At 32.9% G+C, this 19,972-nt stretch overlaps 2 protein-coding genes across 2 annotated transcripts; both read left to right on the plus strand.

Annotated features, from left to right (window-relative positions):
• Window positions 1-4,968: 4,968 nt before the first annotated feature.
• Window positions 4,969-9,032, plus strand: LOC113689947 (vesicle-associated protein 4-1-like). The gene is made up of 7 exons (XM_027207769.2): window positions 4,969-5,552; window positions 5,881-5,951; window positions 6,576-6,657; window positions 6,795-6,913; window positions 8,232-8,309; window positions 8,439-8,561; window positions 8,657-9,032. Exons 1-7 carry the CDS (start codon window positions 5,297-5,299, stop codon window positions 8,714-8,716), a joined length of 789 nt encoding a protein of 262 aa, XP_027063570.1. The 5' UTR covers window positions 4,969-5,296; the 3' UTR covers window positions 8,717-9,032.
• Window positions 9,033-15,598: 6,566 nt separating this feature from the next.
• Window positions 15,599-17,987, plus strand: LOC113688894 (uncharacterized). Its single transcript, XM_072050946.1, has one exon. It carries the CDS (start codon window positions 15,725-15,727, stop codon window positions 16,058-16,060), a length of 336 nt encoding a protein of 111 aa, XP_071907047.1. The 5' UTR covers window positions 15,599-15,724; the 3' UTR covers window positions 16,061-17,987.
• The last annotated feature ends 1,985 nt before the right edge of the window (window positions 17,988-19,972 follow it).

The raw sequence follows: 19,972 nt of genomic DNA on the forward strand, positions 1-19,972 counted from the left end.
CCATCAACTACATGGCCTCATGTTTAGACTGATTTTCAAAACTTGATTTTAGATTTTACTTTTTTAAAAAAAATTGTTTTATTGTGTTCTCAATTGCTGTTCATATTTTGATTTTGAGTTTTTTGAGCTTTAAAAAATTAAAAATTAGAAGCATCTATTTTGATATTTTTTATTTTAATTTTCCATAATTAGTTCAGTTGGGAACAAGGCCAATAACCAGTTTGTCTATTTTTATTCAATAGGAAGGACTTAGGTTCTCATTGTTAATTACTTCAAGAATTAACAATGCTTGCACTCAAGATACGGACACGGACTTGACCCGGACACCCCACTCCGTCGACCAAAAAAAAAAAAAAAAAAAAAAAAAGATACGGACACGGACTTAATAGAAGTAAATCCTAAGATGATAACATACAAAATCATCTAACAAATTTTGTAATTTAATGGAATTTGTGTCCCAAAGTTAATTTTATACATCCAAATTCGCATTATATCAACGCTGGCCATGAATCATATGGTGCTGTTGACCTCACAATCAAACCAAAAGCAGTTCCATGTTTTTTTGTACAATTGAGTGTAGCAAAGAGGTCCACCTTAGATTTTTGGGATAATTTCAAAAGCCCCACTGAGGTTTCTAACAATTTCATTGAGCTCCCTGAGGTTTGGAAACTTACACATACCTTCCTTGATTTGATAGTTTTAGTAACAAAATCTTAAAATATCATTGACTTGATCAAATTTTTAAATGAATACCCAAAAATGCCCCTGTATAATGAGTTTTAATTTATTTATCCATACAATTATAAGATTATCTAATATAATTATAAGAAAATGTGCCAAAATTTTTATGTTCATACCTACTATTTGATAAACAACTATAATAATAATTTTATCATTATGATAGAATACTTTTGATGGTATTTTATTATGGATTTAAATAATTCATTTAAAGTTTATGAATTTTTCTTTTGATTTATTGTTAATTTTAATACCAAAAAATAGAAAACAATGATTAGCAAAAACATTGGATTGCATAAAAAGTTAATTCATCAAAAAAATCACTAGTTCGACATTTGGTTACAATAGAATTAGAGATAATAGTAGTAGTTCTACAATTTTATTGGCAAAAAATTAAAAAAAAAAGGAATAAGAAGGAAAAAGAATATAAAAATAATTTAAAAAGTCATTCTAAGTATAAACATACCAAACAAGGAAATTTCATTAAAATATTTAAGGGTAGTATTGTCATTTTAAATAAAAAGGAGGTATGTGTAATTTTTAAAATCTTAAGGAGCTAAATGAAATTGTTAAAAACCTCAAGGGAGGATTCTGAAATTATCCCTAGATTTATCCCTCCTAATCATAAATAGAATTCTCGTCCAAGTGAAAATAAAAAAATATACATTGGATATGTACTTTGCTAACCAACCATCAATAAAATCTATAAAACTAAAGTTGTATTAAAATGGAATAAGTCTTTTGATATGTGACACAGGTACGAGTAATCAATAACTTCTCATAATTTATTACCGTCTAAATGTTAAGTAAAGAAGAAGAAAGTAATTAAATTTCTCCTTTTCATTGCTTTGTTCGGTAAAATGGACAAAACAAATCGACTTTAGTGTTTTGAAAATCGGATCGAATTGATCAGTTCGATCGATTAAACAGTGAATCAGTCATACCTCCATTCTGATTCAATGAATAATCAAAAAAATCAATTAAATCGGTCAAGAATGAACAAAAATCGGAAAGTTTAACTGGTTTTTATTAAAATTTTTATTTTTTTAAAAAATAAATAGTTTAATTTTTTAAAAATTAATGCTAAAATAAATGAATAAATAAAATTTTAAATCGAGATTGTACCGATTGAATCAATTGAACAATTGAACATTTTTCCAATTCACTCTTCAGTTCAAATTTAATAACATTGGCCCACTTGACCTCAACAAACCAGCGGAAAATGACACAGCCCACAAGAACCTACTAGAACATTGAAAAAAACCATACTCTCCAAGACCACAGGAAAATCACACAGCCCCTGGTATTTGCATCAATCCATTTACACAAACACACAGAAACTTTAGAGATGACAGAATATATAAATATGACCGAACTTCCCAACAACTTGAGCACCAAAAAACACCATCTTCTCCTCAGAATTCTAAAAACATCTCTAGCATTCAACTAAGTGCCAGAATATCCTAAAGACTTCATCATCAACAAGGTTGTATTAGTCTTTCAGTTTAATTACATTCTTGCTGAAAATGCATTCAATGCACCAGCTTGCCAAGCAAAACCTCAGGCCCCTGTCTCAGACCAAGCAGCTTTCTCCTTCTGCATTGGCTTCATCAAGCAGTAAAGCTAAAGCTCAGGAAAAACTAAAGGGGGCTGAAGAATCATTAAGGAAAGTCATGTACTTGAGCTGCTGGGGTCTCAATTGATCGAGCCCCCCATATGGCTGCTCTGTAGTTTTATACGGTATATAGGATGACGGATATGGAAATTTTGTATCTTTTTGGATAAACAGAACTGTAGATTCTAAAATTTGAGGCCAGTTGTAATAAATAGAGCCATCAATTCAAAAAAAAAATTGAGATCTGCAATTGTCATTTTTTTTTTCATATATCCTTTTTGTGTATCGGTATCTGGCCATTTCGGAAACTTGTCTTGAAAGATGGAAGGAATAAAAATCCCAAAAATGTTAACTGATGGTAAGTTAATTATGTCATTCTGTTCAACTTATTCCTGATAATAAAAGAAAAAAGTTAAAACTAATTTGGCTTAAGTATTTTTTTTTGGTTATAGAAGTGTGATAAGCCCACATCAAACCTTGGCTCAACCAACTTTATTTGCCTCTACGGGCTAATCTGTTTTTTTTTTTTTCTCTTGAAAGATATGGGCTAATTTTTATGACGTCTGAAAGAAAAATATATATTTTTTGGTTGATCATAAAAGTACAATATGCCGACATCACCTTAACCATAGCACCTTATAAGTTGGGCTAAAAGACAGTGGCAAGGTGTGATTACCTGATTGTGTATCCTTTGAGCGGTGAATTGGAAATTTAAAGGCTAAATATGGACACTCAAGATAACTTTTGGGATAATTTCAGAATCTTCACCTGAGATTTTTGACAATTTCACTGAGCTCTCCTAAAGTAAAGTTTGAAAAATTACACTTATCTCCCTTGATTTCCCTTGATTTGATAGTTTTAGTAACAAAATCTTAAAATAATATTTTGAACAATTTTTTAATTGAATAGCCAAACATGCCCTTATGGAATGAGTTTTAATTTATTTTTCTATACAATTATAAGATTATTTAGTATAATTATAAGGAAAAGATGTCAAATTTTTCATGTTCATATCTACTATTTGATAAACAACTAGAATAATAATTTTATTTCTATGATATGATATTTTTGATGATATTTTATTATGAATTTAGATTTATAAGATAGAAAAGAAAATATTAAAATAATTCATTTAGAGTTTATAAATTTTTGGAGTAGTGGGATTATCATAATTTAGTAATGCTTTTAGGTCATTTTTTTATTTATTATTAATTTTAATACCAAAAAATAGAAAATAAAGATCAGCAAAAATATTGGACTACATATAAAATTAACTCGTAAAAAAAAAATCGCTAGTTCGACATTTGGTTATAATAGAAACCTAGAGACAATAATAGTAGTTCTACAGTTTTATTGATGAAAAATTTTAAAAAAGGAATAAGAAGGAAAAAGAATGAAAAAATATTTTTAAAACTCATTCTAAGTATAAGCATATCAAATAAAAGAATTTTATTAAAATATTTAAGGGTAAAATTGTTATTTTAAATGATAAGGGAGATATGTGTAAATTTTCAACCTCAAGGGAGCTCAGTGAAATTATCAGAAACCTCAGGGGAGGTTTTTGAAATTATCCCATAACTTTTTTACCAAATATTATCACACCACTACAGGAACTTTAGATAGAATATAGGAGTAGCTATTAGCCAAATACTAAGGAATAAGTTTAACAATAGATTCCCTAGGAAATCATCGTGATTTACCCATTGTCAAAGCGGGAAAGGGGCAGAAATGATTTTCAACACAATTATTCTTAAACGGTGTAACATCTTATAAATAAGTTATAATTCATTATTAACTATTTATGCAACATCGTGACAGATACGCAATTATTATGTATGAGCGTCATATGAGCTGTAATTAAATGTCGCACCATTATTATAAAATTATAAAAAAATTTTTGAATAAGTTATAATTTGTTCAAACTGTATTTCACCATCCAAAAACAGTTATACCTGCTCCTTTTTCCTTCCCCTCATAGAAGCATGGTAATTAGTTTTTTTTTTTTTATCTTCAATGTATTTTCCTGTCAAGTCCAATAATAGTGATTCATGTAACTCTGGCATCCTATAATGCCCATGCCAGGTAAAGTTGTTTCTCCCACACAGAGGTGTTATGATTAGTGATGGCCGCATGCTCTTCCCCAATAATTTTTCCCTACATCATTGCCCTCAATTTAGCAATTGAAATGAAAGTTGCTCGAGCCAACGAGAGTAGAAAGTAACTTCAGTAAAAGATTGAATAGTTTCAAGATAATGCCTTTCAAATTTACTAAAGAAAAGTTTGATGCTTTTAACAAAAATGGACCACATCCATATGGTAGCACTTATTAGCTTTGTTATTCCTTTAATGACATCTTAGTTGAGAAGATGTGCCACATCTAGAGCTTTTATATAGGGATTAAATTTACAAATTCGTCACCACTAAGGCATAAGATGATATGGGAAAGCAATAATAAATATGCATATAGAAAACCAGTAGTCACAAGTCAATCTTACAGATCATGATATGACATCTATATATAATTGTTGATTTGTTGTCAATTTGTCACTCCCTTTTGGTAGGTATTTCGAGTTGTGAGTCTTAATATTAACTCTTGAGATTCCTCCTACGATGACTGGTTTTAAAATGCAGGGTGTGAAAAAAAGCTATTAATTTTGATCAAAGCATTCATCTTCTAGTAAAAAAAAGTTAACAAATTTTGATAACTGAAGTTTAGACCAAAATGAAAATGTTGAGAATATAAATTAAGTATCAGGTTCAAATGTATCACCTGTCACGCCAGCGTGCACCTACCTACAAAGACAGTTATGACAGCCAGACCATTCTCATTCCCATGATTCCATTTCATGCCTAGTATTCATATTCTTCTTCTTCTGGTGCGACTGAATCAAAATTCACGAAGAGATTAAGGTGAGGGAGACCAGAGAATTGATCAGAACAACGATGGCAGTTGCTAATGAGAAACCACCAATGTCTGAAGTTAAGGTTTGGAGTTTCTGTAGATTGCCTTTCTGGCAATCCACCAATAATGCAGCTGCCGGTGGTGGTGGTGGTGGCAGTGGTTCTTCATCCTTGCAGCAAAACCATCTTGCTGCTGCTGATCATCAACCTTCCATCAAGGTCGCTTCTGTGGCCAAGTCCTTTCTTCCTACTCGCCGTAGACTCGGTCTTGATCCCCCCAACAAGCTCTATTTTCCCTGTATGTGGGCTAATCTTTTTTCATTGATGCACACTTCATTCTCTCTGATGCTCTACATATATGTGCGTGAAGCTGAGGTAGTACATTTTGTGTGTGTCTTCATTGCGAATGAATCCTGCGTTTTCAACCACTTTGGTGTTCTCTTTTTCTGTCAGTGAATTGCTTTCTTTTCCTGCTATTTGTCAGTTTTATGGGTTTACCAAATTTACCAAAAGATGTATGTTTGGTTATTGGAAAACTTTAGAAGTCTCTGCTAGTGTACAGGGGTCTTTGCTTTCTTGTTTTCCTCACTGATTTTCGTGTTGGAACTGTTCTTGGTTGATACAAGATGAACCTGGTAAACAAGTCAAAAGTGCAATTCGGATTAGAAACATCAGCAAGACTCATGTTGCCTTCAAGGTATTATATGCAGCTTTATTTTGTTTTGTATTGATTTTGTTGTCACAAGAACAAAATTTGTGATGCATCAATTTTTTGAGTTTCTATGCAGTCATCAAACTCTGTAATAATAAAAGATTTCATGAATGTATTATTTGGAAATGCTATCATCAGATCACCAGCTTGAGGCTAATTATATTCTTGATTGGATTACTTGTTGCAGAATCCGGAGATGAAAGTTTGAATTTAGGCGTTGTTATTCAATGATTAAAGAAAAATGGCCACTAAATTTCAAAGTAATGATGACCATGTGGGATTAAGTATAGGAAATCTTCAATTCAGAAATGTTTGCATCAATGAGTCTGCATTTGGTACTCATCGAATTAGACATAATAGATTTTGCAGATTCAATTTTTCTTTTCCTTTTGGTGATGTTAAAGGAAAAGGTTTTGCTCCATTCATCCACTGAATGCTAAGCTAATTTTAGCGCAAGAAAGTTATCAGTTGCCCTTGAGGGTTATATAGTTCGAATGCAAGAGTTCAGTTTGGAGGGCATAATCCATTCCCTATAGTAAAAAACAACAGATATGTTGTGTATTTCATTGCACAGTAATCTAACTGCAATCTTGCTGTTGCTTTAATTAGTTCCAAACAACTGCACCAAAGAGTTGTTACATGCGTCCTCCGGGAGGCATACTTGCTCCTGATGAGAGTCTAATTGCCACAGGTAATTTCACCCTTGATCAGTATCATTCTTCATTTACATTGTGCTACACATGGATTCACCAGCATTTGGACAATAAGGGTGTACAGATCTTCTCTTCATGCAAAATTCTGAGGTGCTTTTAATCTCTGATTGAACAGTTTTCAAGTTTGTGGAGCCTCCAGAGTCCAATGACAAACTGGATGGTCTAAAGAGCAGGGTCAAGTTCAAGATCATGAGCTTGAAAGTAAAGGGAGACATGGATTATGTACCTGAGCTGGTAATTTGTTTAACCTTCCTTCATCTGTTATCAAGTTGGTGTTTTTCATAGTTCCACTTGATCATGATAATAACTTAATTGCTAAGAGTTGTCAGATATGAATTATTAGCTTCAAGAAAATTGTTGATTGGCAATAATATGATTGCATACCTGTTTTCTGTACTAATCTGCAACATGCTAACTCAATTGTATTGTCTCCCCTCTCCTTTTAATGTTTTTCTCCCCCCTTTGTTTTTCTAAATTATGGTATAATAAATGGAACAAGAGCCATGAGAGCGTCATTTAAGGTACATTATTGTTACCAATCACCAAATGTGTACAGATTCTTTTTCCCTGTTGCCAATGGTAACCTTTGCCAGTAATTGGGAGGATTTTTATTAACCATGAAAAAATTCCACTTGTGATTGATAACTGAGGATAGGCAAAACTGGAAGAGACTTGAACAGGGAAGAACTTTCTGAAGACCTTTAGTTCTAGTTGAGTTGCAAAAGAAATCAAAAGTATTCCTTTCTTTTTAAACTAATATGGGAAGGTAGGTAAGGCAAAACATTCCCTTTCATGATTCATTACAATATTCAAGAACCTGAACATGATGGTTGGGAATTTGTTTCATTGCCCAGAACCTGCAGAATTTTAAGGAAGAATTTATTACATTGTCACATTCATGGATGAATGCTTATTAAATTGTTTATTTGTACCATATCTGGATGCTTAGTGGTGATGAACTGTCAGTGCTAATGATTACATTCCAAAAGATCCCAATCATCTTAGCATCATTTGTTTGCCATTTTCTTCCATTTTTTGTGTCTATCTTTAATTATTTAACTCTTTACAATCTTTTGGCATGTATATACATTAGAAGTTGACGTTGTAGTTAGTTTTAAGCAGGAAGAGAAAAGAATATCCACTTTGATTAATTCTTCTTAATTACCTCCTTCAGTGATAATTGAAGTCATTTGCAAAGTTACATGCCTCATTTTCCCCACTTTTCAAAAGTTATCACCCATTGGTCTATGCTTCCAAGCTCAGATTCCAGTAACAATGCAAAAAACTGGACGATTCAACCAAAGGATAATTTATTTGCTTAATGCCCATATTATTACAATCAAAAAGTGCCAATCAACTCGATGCAGTTCGATGAATGGCTATGTAATTTTGTTGTCCACCAAGTATATAATCCAGTTCTTGATAATGATATGTACACAACAGTAATTTCCCGAACGAGTTAATCATATTGGTTCTTATGTTTATGATCTTTTTCCCTCTATTCTCCATTTTTGCAAATCCATTAACTTGCCGTTACTGATAACAAATGCAGTTTGATGAGCAAAGGGATCAAGTTGCAGTTGAACAGATTCTGCGGGTTGTTTTCCTGGAGCCTGATCATCCTACCCCAGTAAGTACATTTTTAATTCATCAGATCAAATTAGCTGTATCCTCAATCAATGAACTCAGATCATGTTAGTCATTTCGAATCCGTATAATCACATTCTGATTCATTGAGAGGTTAAATTTTTCTCTCAAGGCACTCGAAAAACTGAATCGTCAACTAGCTGAGGCTGAGGCTGAGCTTGAGATACGCAAAAGGCCTCCTCCAGAGGACAAAGGTCCAAGAGTTCTTGGGGAAGGTCTTGTCATTGATGAATGGGTAAGTTGTTTCAACAGATTGATGTTTTGCTACATTTGTGGCCTTATTGCTTTATCTGATTCCCTTATTTGTGTGTTCTGTGCTGGTTTTTGTAGAAGGAAAGGAGGGAAAGATATCTTGCAAGACAACTGGTCGAAGGAGTTGATTCAGTATAAGCTGCTATACTTTCTTTCCACTGATGCAGAACAGAAAACTGGAGTGAAAGTGAAATCACAGGCAACAGAATCCGGAATTTATGAGTTCAACATGCAATTTCAGGGATTCAATGAAGCATAATAGAGAGAACTATTTTGCTTCCCTTTTGATATCAGAATAACTATATGATTCAAGGATTGTCTCCTGGCTGAGACTTTTGTTACATGTATATAAAGAGGATTAGCAAGTAGGATTGTTCTTCATCTATGAACGTTGGTTTTCTCCTCCAAATTTTTGCTTCCTCCAATTTGAAAATCTTATGTGCCTATTTTTCTATGTTCCTGTGGTTTTGGGGCCATGCAACAGGTTATTGTCATGTGTGGAAAATGCACCAAAAAGACCTAAACAATTCAGGCAAAAAGAAATCATTAACAATAATATTGCAAATGGTATCCTGTGCTAAGCTATGGCCTGACAACTTGAAAGCATGAACAGTTGCTGGAGATTTGATCTACCAAAAATCTTTCATCTTTTTCACTTTTGTTGTCACTAGTTGATTCGTATCAAATACCACTGGTATGTTATACTTTTGAACTCATGCTACAATATGCAAGTCTCTGTCTAATCATTATGTTTTGCAATTGGGGATAATTTCAAAACCTCCCTTGAGGTTTTTGATAATTGCATGTGGCTCCCTCAATGTTTCAAAAATTACACCTACCTCCTTGCCTATTTAAAATGACAATACTAACCTTAATATTTTAATAAAACTCTCTTGTTGCCATGTTTATACAAAGGGATGGATTTTATAATTTTTTTTTCGTTTTTCATTCTTATTCATTTCTCTTATATTTCATTAGAAATATAGAATAACTATTAATGTTATCACTAATATCTATCCAAGTCAAACGTTAAACTAGTAATTTTTTTGATGACTTTTAATATCATCCAATTTTTTTGTAACTCTTTTTATTTGTATTAAAATCAAGAATAAATCAACAATAATTAAAAACAAATTGCCCAAAATCACTACCAAACTATGGTAGTTCCATCACTAAACTAGTCCATAAACTTTTATTAAAAAAATAGTCCATAAATTTAAAAAACACAAGATAATACTTTTTTCTCTACCTTAAAAAAAAATCTATATTTCCAATAAAGCACTATGAAAGATAGCTTATCATAACAACAGATTTATTGCTATAGTTGATTATTAAATAACAAATATTGGCATAAAAAACTCGATACTCCTTTTTTCAAAATAATTATGTCAAATTACTTTACAATTGTTTTGGAAAAATGAATTAAACTTTATAAGATAAAGGCATTTTAGGATATTCATTAAATTTTTGACCTTATTTTAAGGTTTAGTTACTAAAATATCAAATCAAATGAGGTAAGTGTAATTTTTAAAACTTCAAGAAAATTAAGTGAATAGTCAGAAACCTCAGGGAGGATTCTGAAATTATCCCTTGCAATTGTGCGGTTAGTGCTTCATTTATATAATAGTACTACTTTGTGGAACTGATTAACCATGTCCCATTGAACTCCACTGGATTTGTTGAAAAAGTTCCACCACCCTTTTTCTACAGACTAATGAGAGAAAAAGGCAGGCTGCCTTACTTGTGCCAACATTATGCTTGTTTTTATAGCACTTTAATTGGAGATCTTTATCACAATAAGATAAAATTGAGTTTGGAAGCTTTTTTCATGGGTAGGCACAATAAAATTGTAAGATTGTCACCTGCCCGAGTTGATGATATTATAGCGTCAAGCATACTTTCTATAGACAAAGTTAAATCCAAACTCACATCTTATCATTCGTCATAAAGAGCATAGAATAAGAATCCTATTTTGGATTATAATTAGTTCCATTCTTGACAAACACATGTTGTGCTTAGATCACACCACAAAATATCTTGAGAGGTAACTGCTAATTTTGTTCCATTCTTTTCTAGGGATTCTTTGTGAGAGTTTTTGATAATTTTTTTTTATTTTTTTTATTAGATCTGAGTTTTTTTAAATTTTGATTATCAAATATGAAATTTCCTGAATCTATTCGACAGATCTCACCATAATATCTAAACTTGAAACAGCTAATCAGCAGATCTGACGATTGGAAGCATGCACAGATGTTCGTAGGTTACAACTATTTTATCTTATTTTTTAAATTTGGAATTTAACAATGTAATTTTTATTGTTCTTCAAATCAGAATATCCTTTTTTTCAGATTTATTTTTTGACATCTATGTATGTCTGACGATGTAATTTCTATCATTAGTGCAGATTTTAATGAAATTATTATATTTTATATTAAAAAAAATTTTGTTCGAGCTTAGGCTTACGTGCTTATGTGACAGATTAAATTAAAGTTGAGTTAAATTGCTAAAAAGGAGAAGATACAAGTCGTCCTTATCATTTTCTAAGGACAAAAGTTGTCATTGTCATCACATCACTCCATTTCTTAATTACTATTTATTGAGTATCTTGGAGACTTTTGAGCGAGTGGATGGAGTTGCATACCTAATTTGCATTAAATATTACAAAAAAAATCAAATCGTATCCTTCCCACAAGTATAGAATAAGCCCAATAAGCATCAGGTCATTGTCACTTTTGTTGGATCGGATGTCATTTGTTTTTTATTTTTCATTTTTAACTCTTCCAGGCCCACTTCGCCACGAAACTGCTTGAAGGTGGCAGCCTCTTCTTTGTTCTCGTGGGTCCTTAAGTTGAATTGAATGTATTATTGGAAAGTTGAACACATTTATCCTCTAACAATCTAAGCTTAATCCATACAACATGATTATATAATATATACTAGGGGAAAAAGTCCGCGCCATGCGCAGGAATTTAGTACCTATAAGTAAAAATAGTTAATAATTATTATTTAGTATTTTATAATATAAGAATTGAAGTATGGCAATTTTATTATGTGATATTAAACAGAAAAATCATAAATTACATATTGAGTCAAAAAATATAATATGCAATAAAATATAATTATAAAATACGATTAATCACTTTGCGTCTAATCTAATAGAATAAAAAATCTACTTATATCTGCTTATACATTTTAGGGATGTTAAATTTTGTCGTTTAGTTTGAATTTGATCTTGATATGAGGGTAATCTACTTCATTATCTTGCCATATAAGTGAGATTTGAAAAATTAACATACTTGAAGAAATTATTGCTAGTGAAATTTCGGTTCTTGCAAGCCAAATTCTTAGATTTATATTGATTCCAAAGACATATCATCATGAAAGCTCCACATTGACAAATCAATCAATTATGATTTATTGTATGATTTAGAACATATAGCAAAGCATCTCCTTCTCGATAGGGGTTACAATCACAAAACATCAGTTTTTGACCTAGTTGCAAAGTATACAATAACTAACACGCTCATCTAGATTAATAATTACCTAAAAAAAAGTACTAAAATATCTTAATCTACTCAATTTAAGAAAACAATTAAAAGTAATGAAGTACATACTTTAGATTTGCAGTCAAATAGTTTTAAGTAGATAGTTAAACACTAGGGGGAGTGCTCGCGCATCGCACGGGTGTTTGGTGCCTATGGGGAAGGAAATTTTTTTGTTGAACAACAATAGTACATTGTGAGAAGAAATAAAACTTAGTATGAAAAAATAAAAGATATAATCAATCAATTCACACAGCGTTACAATAAAACTATGTCAAATTGAAGATCGTTGATAATGCAAAAAGGCAGAGTAACACAGAAAACTAACTTTATTCCAGAATCCCCACCGAGAGCTCTTTGTTGCTGTTGCTCCAAACCTATAAGATTATAACAAATCCAAACTAATTGGGATTAGGCAACGCAAAAAATGCTATCTTGCAGTTAGGCAACGCGATAAGAGTCGCTAATTATAGGTACTAAAAATACACCGACAAAATTAAAGGAGGAACTGAACAATTGGAGGGTGAAATCTAACCTCACGCTGAACCATCAGGAGTAGCTGGGACTGAAGAGCATTCTGAGCTGATTAGTATAAAGCCAGGTAGAATTATCCAAATCATAGAATGTTAATAGGGAGAAACTGATAATCAACCGTTTAGGCATTAAGATACTAACGGTTTGGCAATTGAATTGGGTGTAATTAATGACGAAACAATAGGTAATTTCAAAGTTAAACTCGGATGGAAGAGAAAACGATGAGGGAAATCGTTGTAGACAAAGGTAAAAAGGGAAAACTTAACTCCTGAAACTGAAAGCGGATAAATGACCAATGTTTGTGGCTCAAAAATGTAGATTATAAATGAAAGAGAAATGGCTTCCTACCATTGATAGAGAATTTCGTTGGCTCATTTCCTAAATCCGATTGTCATTCAAATGTTTCAGACAAAGTAACATCTCAAAAGGTTATCTGCGGCTACAAAGGAAAATTATTGGTAATTAAGGGATATTTTGGTAATTACACCAACATACAAGCATATTTGGGTTGTACAAAATGCAAAAACAGTTGCACACTAATTACACATTCCATCAATACCTAGATGGCTCATCAATGACAACTTTAAATGTATTAAAATGGGGTCATTTCAGTAAACATACCCAAATACATGCTTTCTTAACTTGTACCTAAAGCTTTTAAACTAATATACAACATTTCACATTTCTAGAAAACCGCCACCTATGCGGTTGAAATTCAACCTATTCTTTGATCAAAACTCAATCTTATATAGTATAAGGATGTGTATATATATATGTGTGTATATATATATGTAAATACGTACTTATTTTTATTTTTTGGAATTAAATTACCTACTAAAATGAATGTTTATGATGAACAAATTGTTGAATTATATATGTTTTGTGTATGTAAATGTAGACACATAAAGGCACTTAAACAGAAACGACGACACATTCAAAAATTTAATTATCAACCAATGTATATAATTGTTTAGCTTATAATCAATCGGGATAACTTAATTAACTATGGCTAAAACTTCCACAATGTACTCTTGATCTCATCCTATAGTTTCTCATGAAACAAAATACAGGCAACACTGTTCTATGAACCTCTCACGAGACATCTGTCCATCGTATAGGTTTGCTTAGTACGTTTTATCTTTCTGTGTGATTAACGAACTATTATACAGAGTGGAGTTTACCTAATGTATGCTCTCGAATAGCAGATTGCTGATTCTCTTATCAATATATATATATATATAGGCAACACTGCATTGTGGGATTGTAATGAGTGGCAATAATTACAGACAATTAATTGTAGCTTGAAAAGGACAATAGTCTATAGCCTATTTGTTTTTTCTTTTTGCTTTTGGAGAAGTTTGGTCTTTTCTACATATAAAGTATAAGCTTGTTGATCAGTTACCAAGTGTTTCATTTGATAATCTTTCGAGCACAAATCCAATAATTCAATCACTTGAAAAAGAATGATTTGTCACTTTCATTTATGAGCATCATTATTTTTTCAACCAAAAAATAAAAGATTCCAATGTCAATTCAATTGAGGTTATCGCCATGGAATCTTTGGTCCCCTATGATACGATGGATTGATGGGCAACGAAGACTTCCACTCCAACAAGGAAAGATAAGATACAAATCAATAATTGAAGGTGTGTATGTAACGGGTATCAACAGGACTTAACGGGTATCAATGGGACTTATAGAATAAGTTAGAAAAAGTGGCAGAAAAGGAAAATATTTACCATGGATTTGGCTATAATAAAACAGAAATGGATCATTCTAATACAGGTGTCCTTAGACCAGAAACAAAACCCTTAGATGTATGCTCTTCCCTCGTGCCATTCTTCACCCTCACCCCCTACCCCAGTGGACCAGGCCAGAGACAGCCACTGGCTAAGGGCTTCCCCTCCCCACGTGACGGTCTAGTCCTTTGTGTCCCACACCCACAACTCTTCCTTCAAAAAACAACAAAATGAAAAATTCAAGAAATAAAAAAAAATACAGAAATTAGAAAAATTAAAGAAGAGTGGGCCATGATGAAGGTGAAAGATTGGAAAAATGCGAAACCCCCTGTTGGCTGGTTAGTGGGTGGATTTTGATGAGTCAACAGATACTCACTTCGATCTGGTTGCCACCTGCCCTACTACTATAAAGAGTGATGATTCCTGGCAGACACGTTCTTTCATCTCGCGGTATATCTCGTTATTATCGTGGGCTTGGATTTTGTGTTGCTATTATTGGGAGAAACGTCATCCAATTGTTTGTCCTTTTGCAAGCTAGTCGCTGTGGTTCGGCCAAATAAAAGTTAGTTACCAATTTTTTTCTTTTATTTTTTTTTTTTGTGTAAGCAAGTGATTATGGATACAAGTTTATCAACCAAATTATTGTGGTTTGAGAAAATTATACTTATTTTTTAATGTAAATTCTTGAGTTCATGATAAGAATAGCTCTCGCAAGAGAGTTTTTTTTAGTCATTATATTTTCAGTTTTAATAAATATATAAGTTTCACTAAATAAACTTTTTTGTTTATTTTGTGCATGAACTTGATCAAAATATACTTGCAAACAAATTTATGTTTACATACTTGTCAAATATGTGTATTTAGAATTAATTGACATGAAATTCATTTTATGTTAGAGATAAGTTACTTTTAAATTTCATTGTGAATTCTTAACTTTAAAAATAGAAACAAATTCCTCAAAAGAATTTGATTTAAGTCAACATACAGGTAACTTACTTTATGAATTACCGTAAAATGTCTTTTAAATCTAAACTCAATGTTTGAGTCAAACAAGGTTAAAAGAAATTTTTTTTTTTTCATCAAATCAATATTTAAAAAAGGTGACAGAAAGGCAAACATTCTTATTCTCACTCTTTTTGCAAGACAAAAAAATCAAAGAAAAGATGAAAGAAACTAACAAATTTTTTTTTTTTAAAAAAAAGAAACTAAGGGGGTGCTTGGTTCATGCTCCGGAATTGGAATTGGATATGGAATGAATTATAAAAAATCAGTATAGGTATAAGCTCGTGGTATCGTTGAAATCACTACTGCTTGGTACAATTTTTAGTGGAATGGGTATCAAAATTATTATTGCATTTTTGCCCTATCTTTTTCTTTTGTTGGGTCCATTCACACGGGCCTTTAGCAGCAACCGCCAGTTATCAGCCGCCTTGCTTTCAGCCTATCTGCAGCTATTCCGAAGCCAACCCATCCTCCCACCGGAGCTCTCCTTCAACTTCCAGCAACCGAAGATCCCGTCCCACAAGACCTTCATGATAAAGAAGAAGCTGGTGAAGAAGCAGAGACAGAACAGGCCCATCCCTTATTGGATCCGCATGCGCACTGACAACACCATCCGCTACAACGCCAAGCGCCGCCACTGGCGCCGCACCAAGCTCGGCTTCTAAATCTTCTGCGTCCGCCGTCACCATCATGTTACTTGTATTTGTCTCGAGCTTTTTTACTTCTGCCGCCACTTTTTTGTTGTAGGTCTCGATCGAATTTCATTTGATTCGAAGTCACAAAATTGAAACTTTAATTTGATTGAAGAAAAAAAAAAAGAGGGCGAGGAAGGAGTGATACTAGTGAGAAGGAAGGTGAAAGTTTTTGAGATGTTAAGTGATGGCAACAAGAAAAATTTTTAGATGCCATGGATGAGGAGACAAGTGGTGGGAGGTGATGGGGAAGACAAGAGGGAGGATGACGGGATGAGGGTGAAGGGGCGAGTGGATAAAAAAAATGTTTTATAAAAATTATCTTGGAATCAAATATAGGAATTAACAAAACCCACCAAATCACTCAGGAATGGAGAGTTCCCAACTTTTTAGAATTCATTCCAAAATCTTCAATCCCATACCTATTATCCAAGCACTTAAAATGGATATCATTCCAAATCTTGAATCCCATACCCTCAAACCAAGCACCCCCTAACATCCTACACCAAGCACTTTCCCTTTTCCTTCTTTAAATCAACAAAATCATTCCAATAATGCATTAATCTTTCTCCCTATTGCCAATCTGTACATGTTTTAAATTTTGAAACCTCCAGTTTACCCCATGACGATAATTTCAAAAATTATTAAAAGAATAAAGTCCAAAAAAATTGATTATTATTATTATTATAATCTTTGAAACCTTTTAGTCTACACTCTGACGATCATTTGAAAAAATTGTTGCAAGAAAATACCCTAGAAAAGATTGCAGTTGGTTTCCAAATCCACTGGCCATGTAACTTCTTTCTCCAAGAAAGCAGCTTGTATGAGCATTTTGTCAATTTACCTGCCTAAGCTTGTAATACTAAATCCAAAATTGTTAGTAAAACTTTAAAATTGTACAATATCTAATAAAATGCCATCAGAAAAAGCTTGGTTCTCTTCTCTTTTCAAAATCTCACGAGAAAATCTATTTTGGACGCAATCAATGTGTCCAAACTCTCCTTGATAATAACCCCAATTCAGCCCGCCACTTACATTCCATAACCACCCGGTTTTTTGGCCCCCGGTTCAACCAAAGCGCCACTCTCAACTTCCTATAAAAAGCCCCTTCCCATCTACCCTTTATCCTCGGCTCTCCACTTATTATTCGAGCCTATCAAAAACCGCTTTTCATAAGCCGCTCTGTGAAAAACGCGATATCGGAAAAAATGAGTTACTTCAGCCAAGTTTGGAGGGCCGCCAGTGTTGTCGTGGTAACTGGCCACTCCGATCAGGGGCATAAGTGGAAATCCGGGATTAAGACTCTCCACCAGGGGAAGAAAAGGTTCTTTAGTTCCTCCGGTGACGGAGCCGATTTCCGGCCGGTGTCCGTTGTTTTTGCCTCCGACATGGAAGGAGCTTTTACGAGCGGAAAAGGAGAGGAGCGGAAGAAGCAGACAGATGACTCTCTCCGGCAAGTTATGTACCTGAACTGCTGGGGACAAGGCTGAGGAGTGAGGTTGAGTTCTCCGGCGAAGAGGTGCTGGAGGCGTTTGTTTTTATCTCCGGTGAAGCGATCGGGTATTTTGATGCTCTGCTTTAGACGGGATTGACTTGCTGGAGAGTTGCCGCTGAGTACGGCCAGTCGAATGCGCCGAGTTGACTAGGTGGTGAAGGAGAAGGAGGAGACCGAGTTGACTCGGAGTTGTAGAAAGAGGAAGAGACCGAGTTCAGAAGGCTAATTAAGTTCTGGCCTTGACTGAAATTAGTACAAAATGATGTGGATGCAAATGTAAATATATTGTAAAGTTTGTAGCCGAGATAGAGGAATAATAGAAGAAAAAAAGAAAAGAAGGAAGCTTTTGTGGCAGTTGGATATATCTTTTGTCCTTACTTGAATGAATTTTTTTGGTTCTTGTTATGTTTTTTTTTATTCTACTTCAGACAATAATTCTCGATTTATCTCAATAATCCCAGAATATGCCTGCAACATTAGGGTAATCCTTGGTTAATTTTGATGATTAATCAACTTTTCTTTTCTTGATGATTAATTTTGATGACTAATCCTTGGCTAATATTGATGATTCAACTAAGCAATCCATGGCGCGTGTATAACATTTCATTTCTTCAAAAAAAAAAAAAAAAAAGAGTGTACAATAATATTTTACTCTCTTAAGATGTTCAATGATTTGTACCCTGCTGAACTTATCCTCGAGTCTTGTTGACATTTTGCCCTTACCCGCTCTACTTTTCTTTATTGAAGAGTTGGTACTAGTTCTGACAGAGCATTTGCTGGTGTTTAAGGATATTTGCTGATTAATGTAACTCGAGGTAACAAGCCCATTGGTTTCTTCTCACCCAACAAAAAAAAAAAAAAAAAAAAAACTCTGCAAGGATTGGTAATATTTGCTTTTTACCTTTCAGGCAGACCCTAAGAAAGATTGTAAGGAGTTTGCTTCAGACAAGGAGAAGATGTTAGTTAATTTTTCTTAGACCATGCCGGTAATTATTTCTTAACTCGGCTAATTCTCCAAAGATTAAGATTGTTGAATAGAGAAAAAAGTTTAAGTTCAAGAATAATTTGCTAGTGAGAATAGTGGATGGCTAGCTGCTAATAATAGTGATGTTTAGCTCTTCCATGTTCCTTAAATTAAGCAGCTGAGTGAAAAATGTGTGTTTGTGGTTTGCCCTCGCCTTGGAATAGGGTAATATTTTCCTTCTAAACTTTTGTTTTTTCAACCAAATGAAAATAAGTAATTGAGATTACTTAGCTACTGCATCTTATTTACTTTTTATTTATTTATTACCATTATTAAAGAAAGGTGATGGGCAAGATGATCAAGTCTTTGACAGTTTGATTGAATTTCTGATGGGCTTCTTTGTTCATCTTGCAGGCTTGATGGGCTGCTCCCTAGGGATAGGTCTCATTTAGGCGAGCCGAGATTTTCTTTCCAGTATTGAACCTGTCCTTGACTCTAGAAGAGAACTTGAATTCAGCCTAAAGCATTTTATGTCTCGCCCGGTGTTGTTCTTGTTCAAATGCTGCTCTTGAGCATTTTGATTCAGAGATAATTTTAGAAACCTCCCTTGAGGTTTCTGATAATTTCACTAGCCTCCCATAAAATTTATAAAATTACACAAATCTCTCTTAAGGTTAAGGTTTTGATAACAAAATTAGTCCAATTAGAAAAAATAACATTAAAAAAGTATTTAAGGAGAGAGATGAAACTTTTATTTCATAAATATCCCTTATGCATGTATATACGTTGTATTAGTAAAAGAATGAAAATAATTAAAAATTAGAAACAATTAATGCACATATTTAACAAATTAGACAATACAAATAAGTAACAAAACTATACTAATGATCATAGGATTCAGCAAAACAAACTAATCATCTCTTTGTTTGCTACAATTCTTATAATTTTGAAAAGAAAAATTTTTAAATTTTGTCTTTCTTTTCCCTCCTTTCTCCTTTTATTAATAACTAATGATTAAGTAATTAGAACACTAATTAACTATTAGTAACTAATTAACTGAAATAACTATTAAAAATTTCTTTAATGATGAACAATGACTTGTAATTACAAATTACATCAATTGATAAATCTAATGACGCTATTTTGTGATTGATAGAATTTGACAATGACCATAAATCAGTTGTACACAATGTGAGAAGAAGGATTCTGGTAGAAGAAAAAATATAGGCCAAAAGAAGGTTGTTCATGAGGATATTTTCTTTGAAACTCTTAAAATTATGATAGTTGTAAAGTAATCTCGTGGAAGTAAAAGAGAAAGGACGAAAAAGTAAGGCAAAATTCAAAATTTTTTTTTTGTTTAAAATCACGAGAATCATAGAAAATATCATATTAAAAAAGATGATTAATCTGTTTTGCTGGATCTTAT

The sequence above is a fragment of the Coffea arabica genome, chromosome 5c, assembly GCF_036785885.1.
Source record: "Coffea arabica cultivar ET-39 chromosome 5c, Coffea Arabica ET-39 HiFi, whole genome shotgun sequence".
In the NCBI taxonomy this organism is placed as follows: domain Eukaryota; kingdom Viridiplantae; phylum Streptophyta; class Magnoliopsida; order Gentianales; family Rubiaceae; genus Coffea; species Coffea arabica.

Bases quoted from the DNA above. Each gene is read 5' to 3' on its own strand.
- LOC113689947 (XM_027207769.2), top strand. From the start codon at position 5,297: ATGGCAGTTGCTAATGAGAAACCACCAATGTCTGAAGTTAAGGTTTGG. The intron at 5,952-6,575 runs GTATTATATGCA...TGCTTTAATTAG, and splicing joins AGACTCATGTTGCCTTCAAG to TTCCAAACAACTGCACCAAA. The intron at 8,310-8,438 runs GTAAGTACATTT...TTTTCTCTCAAG, and splicing joins AGCCTGATCATCCTACCCCA to GCACTCGAAAAACTGAATCG.
- LOC113688894 (XM_072050946.1), top strand. From the start codon at position 15,725: ATGGGTATCAAAATTATTATTGCATTTTTGCCCTATCTTTTTCTTTTG.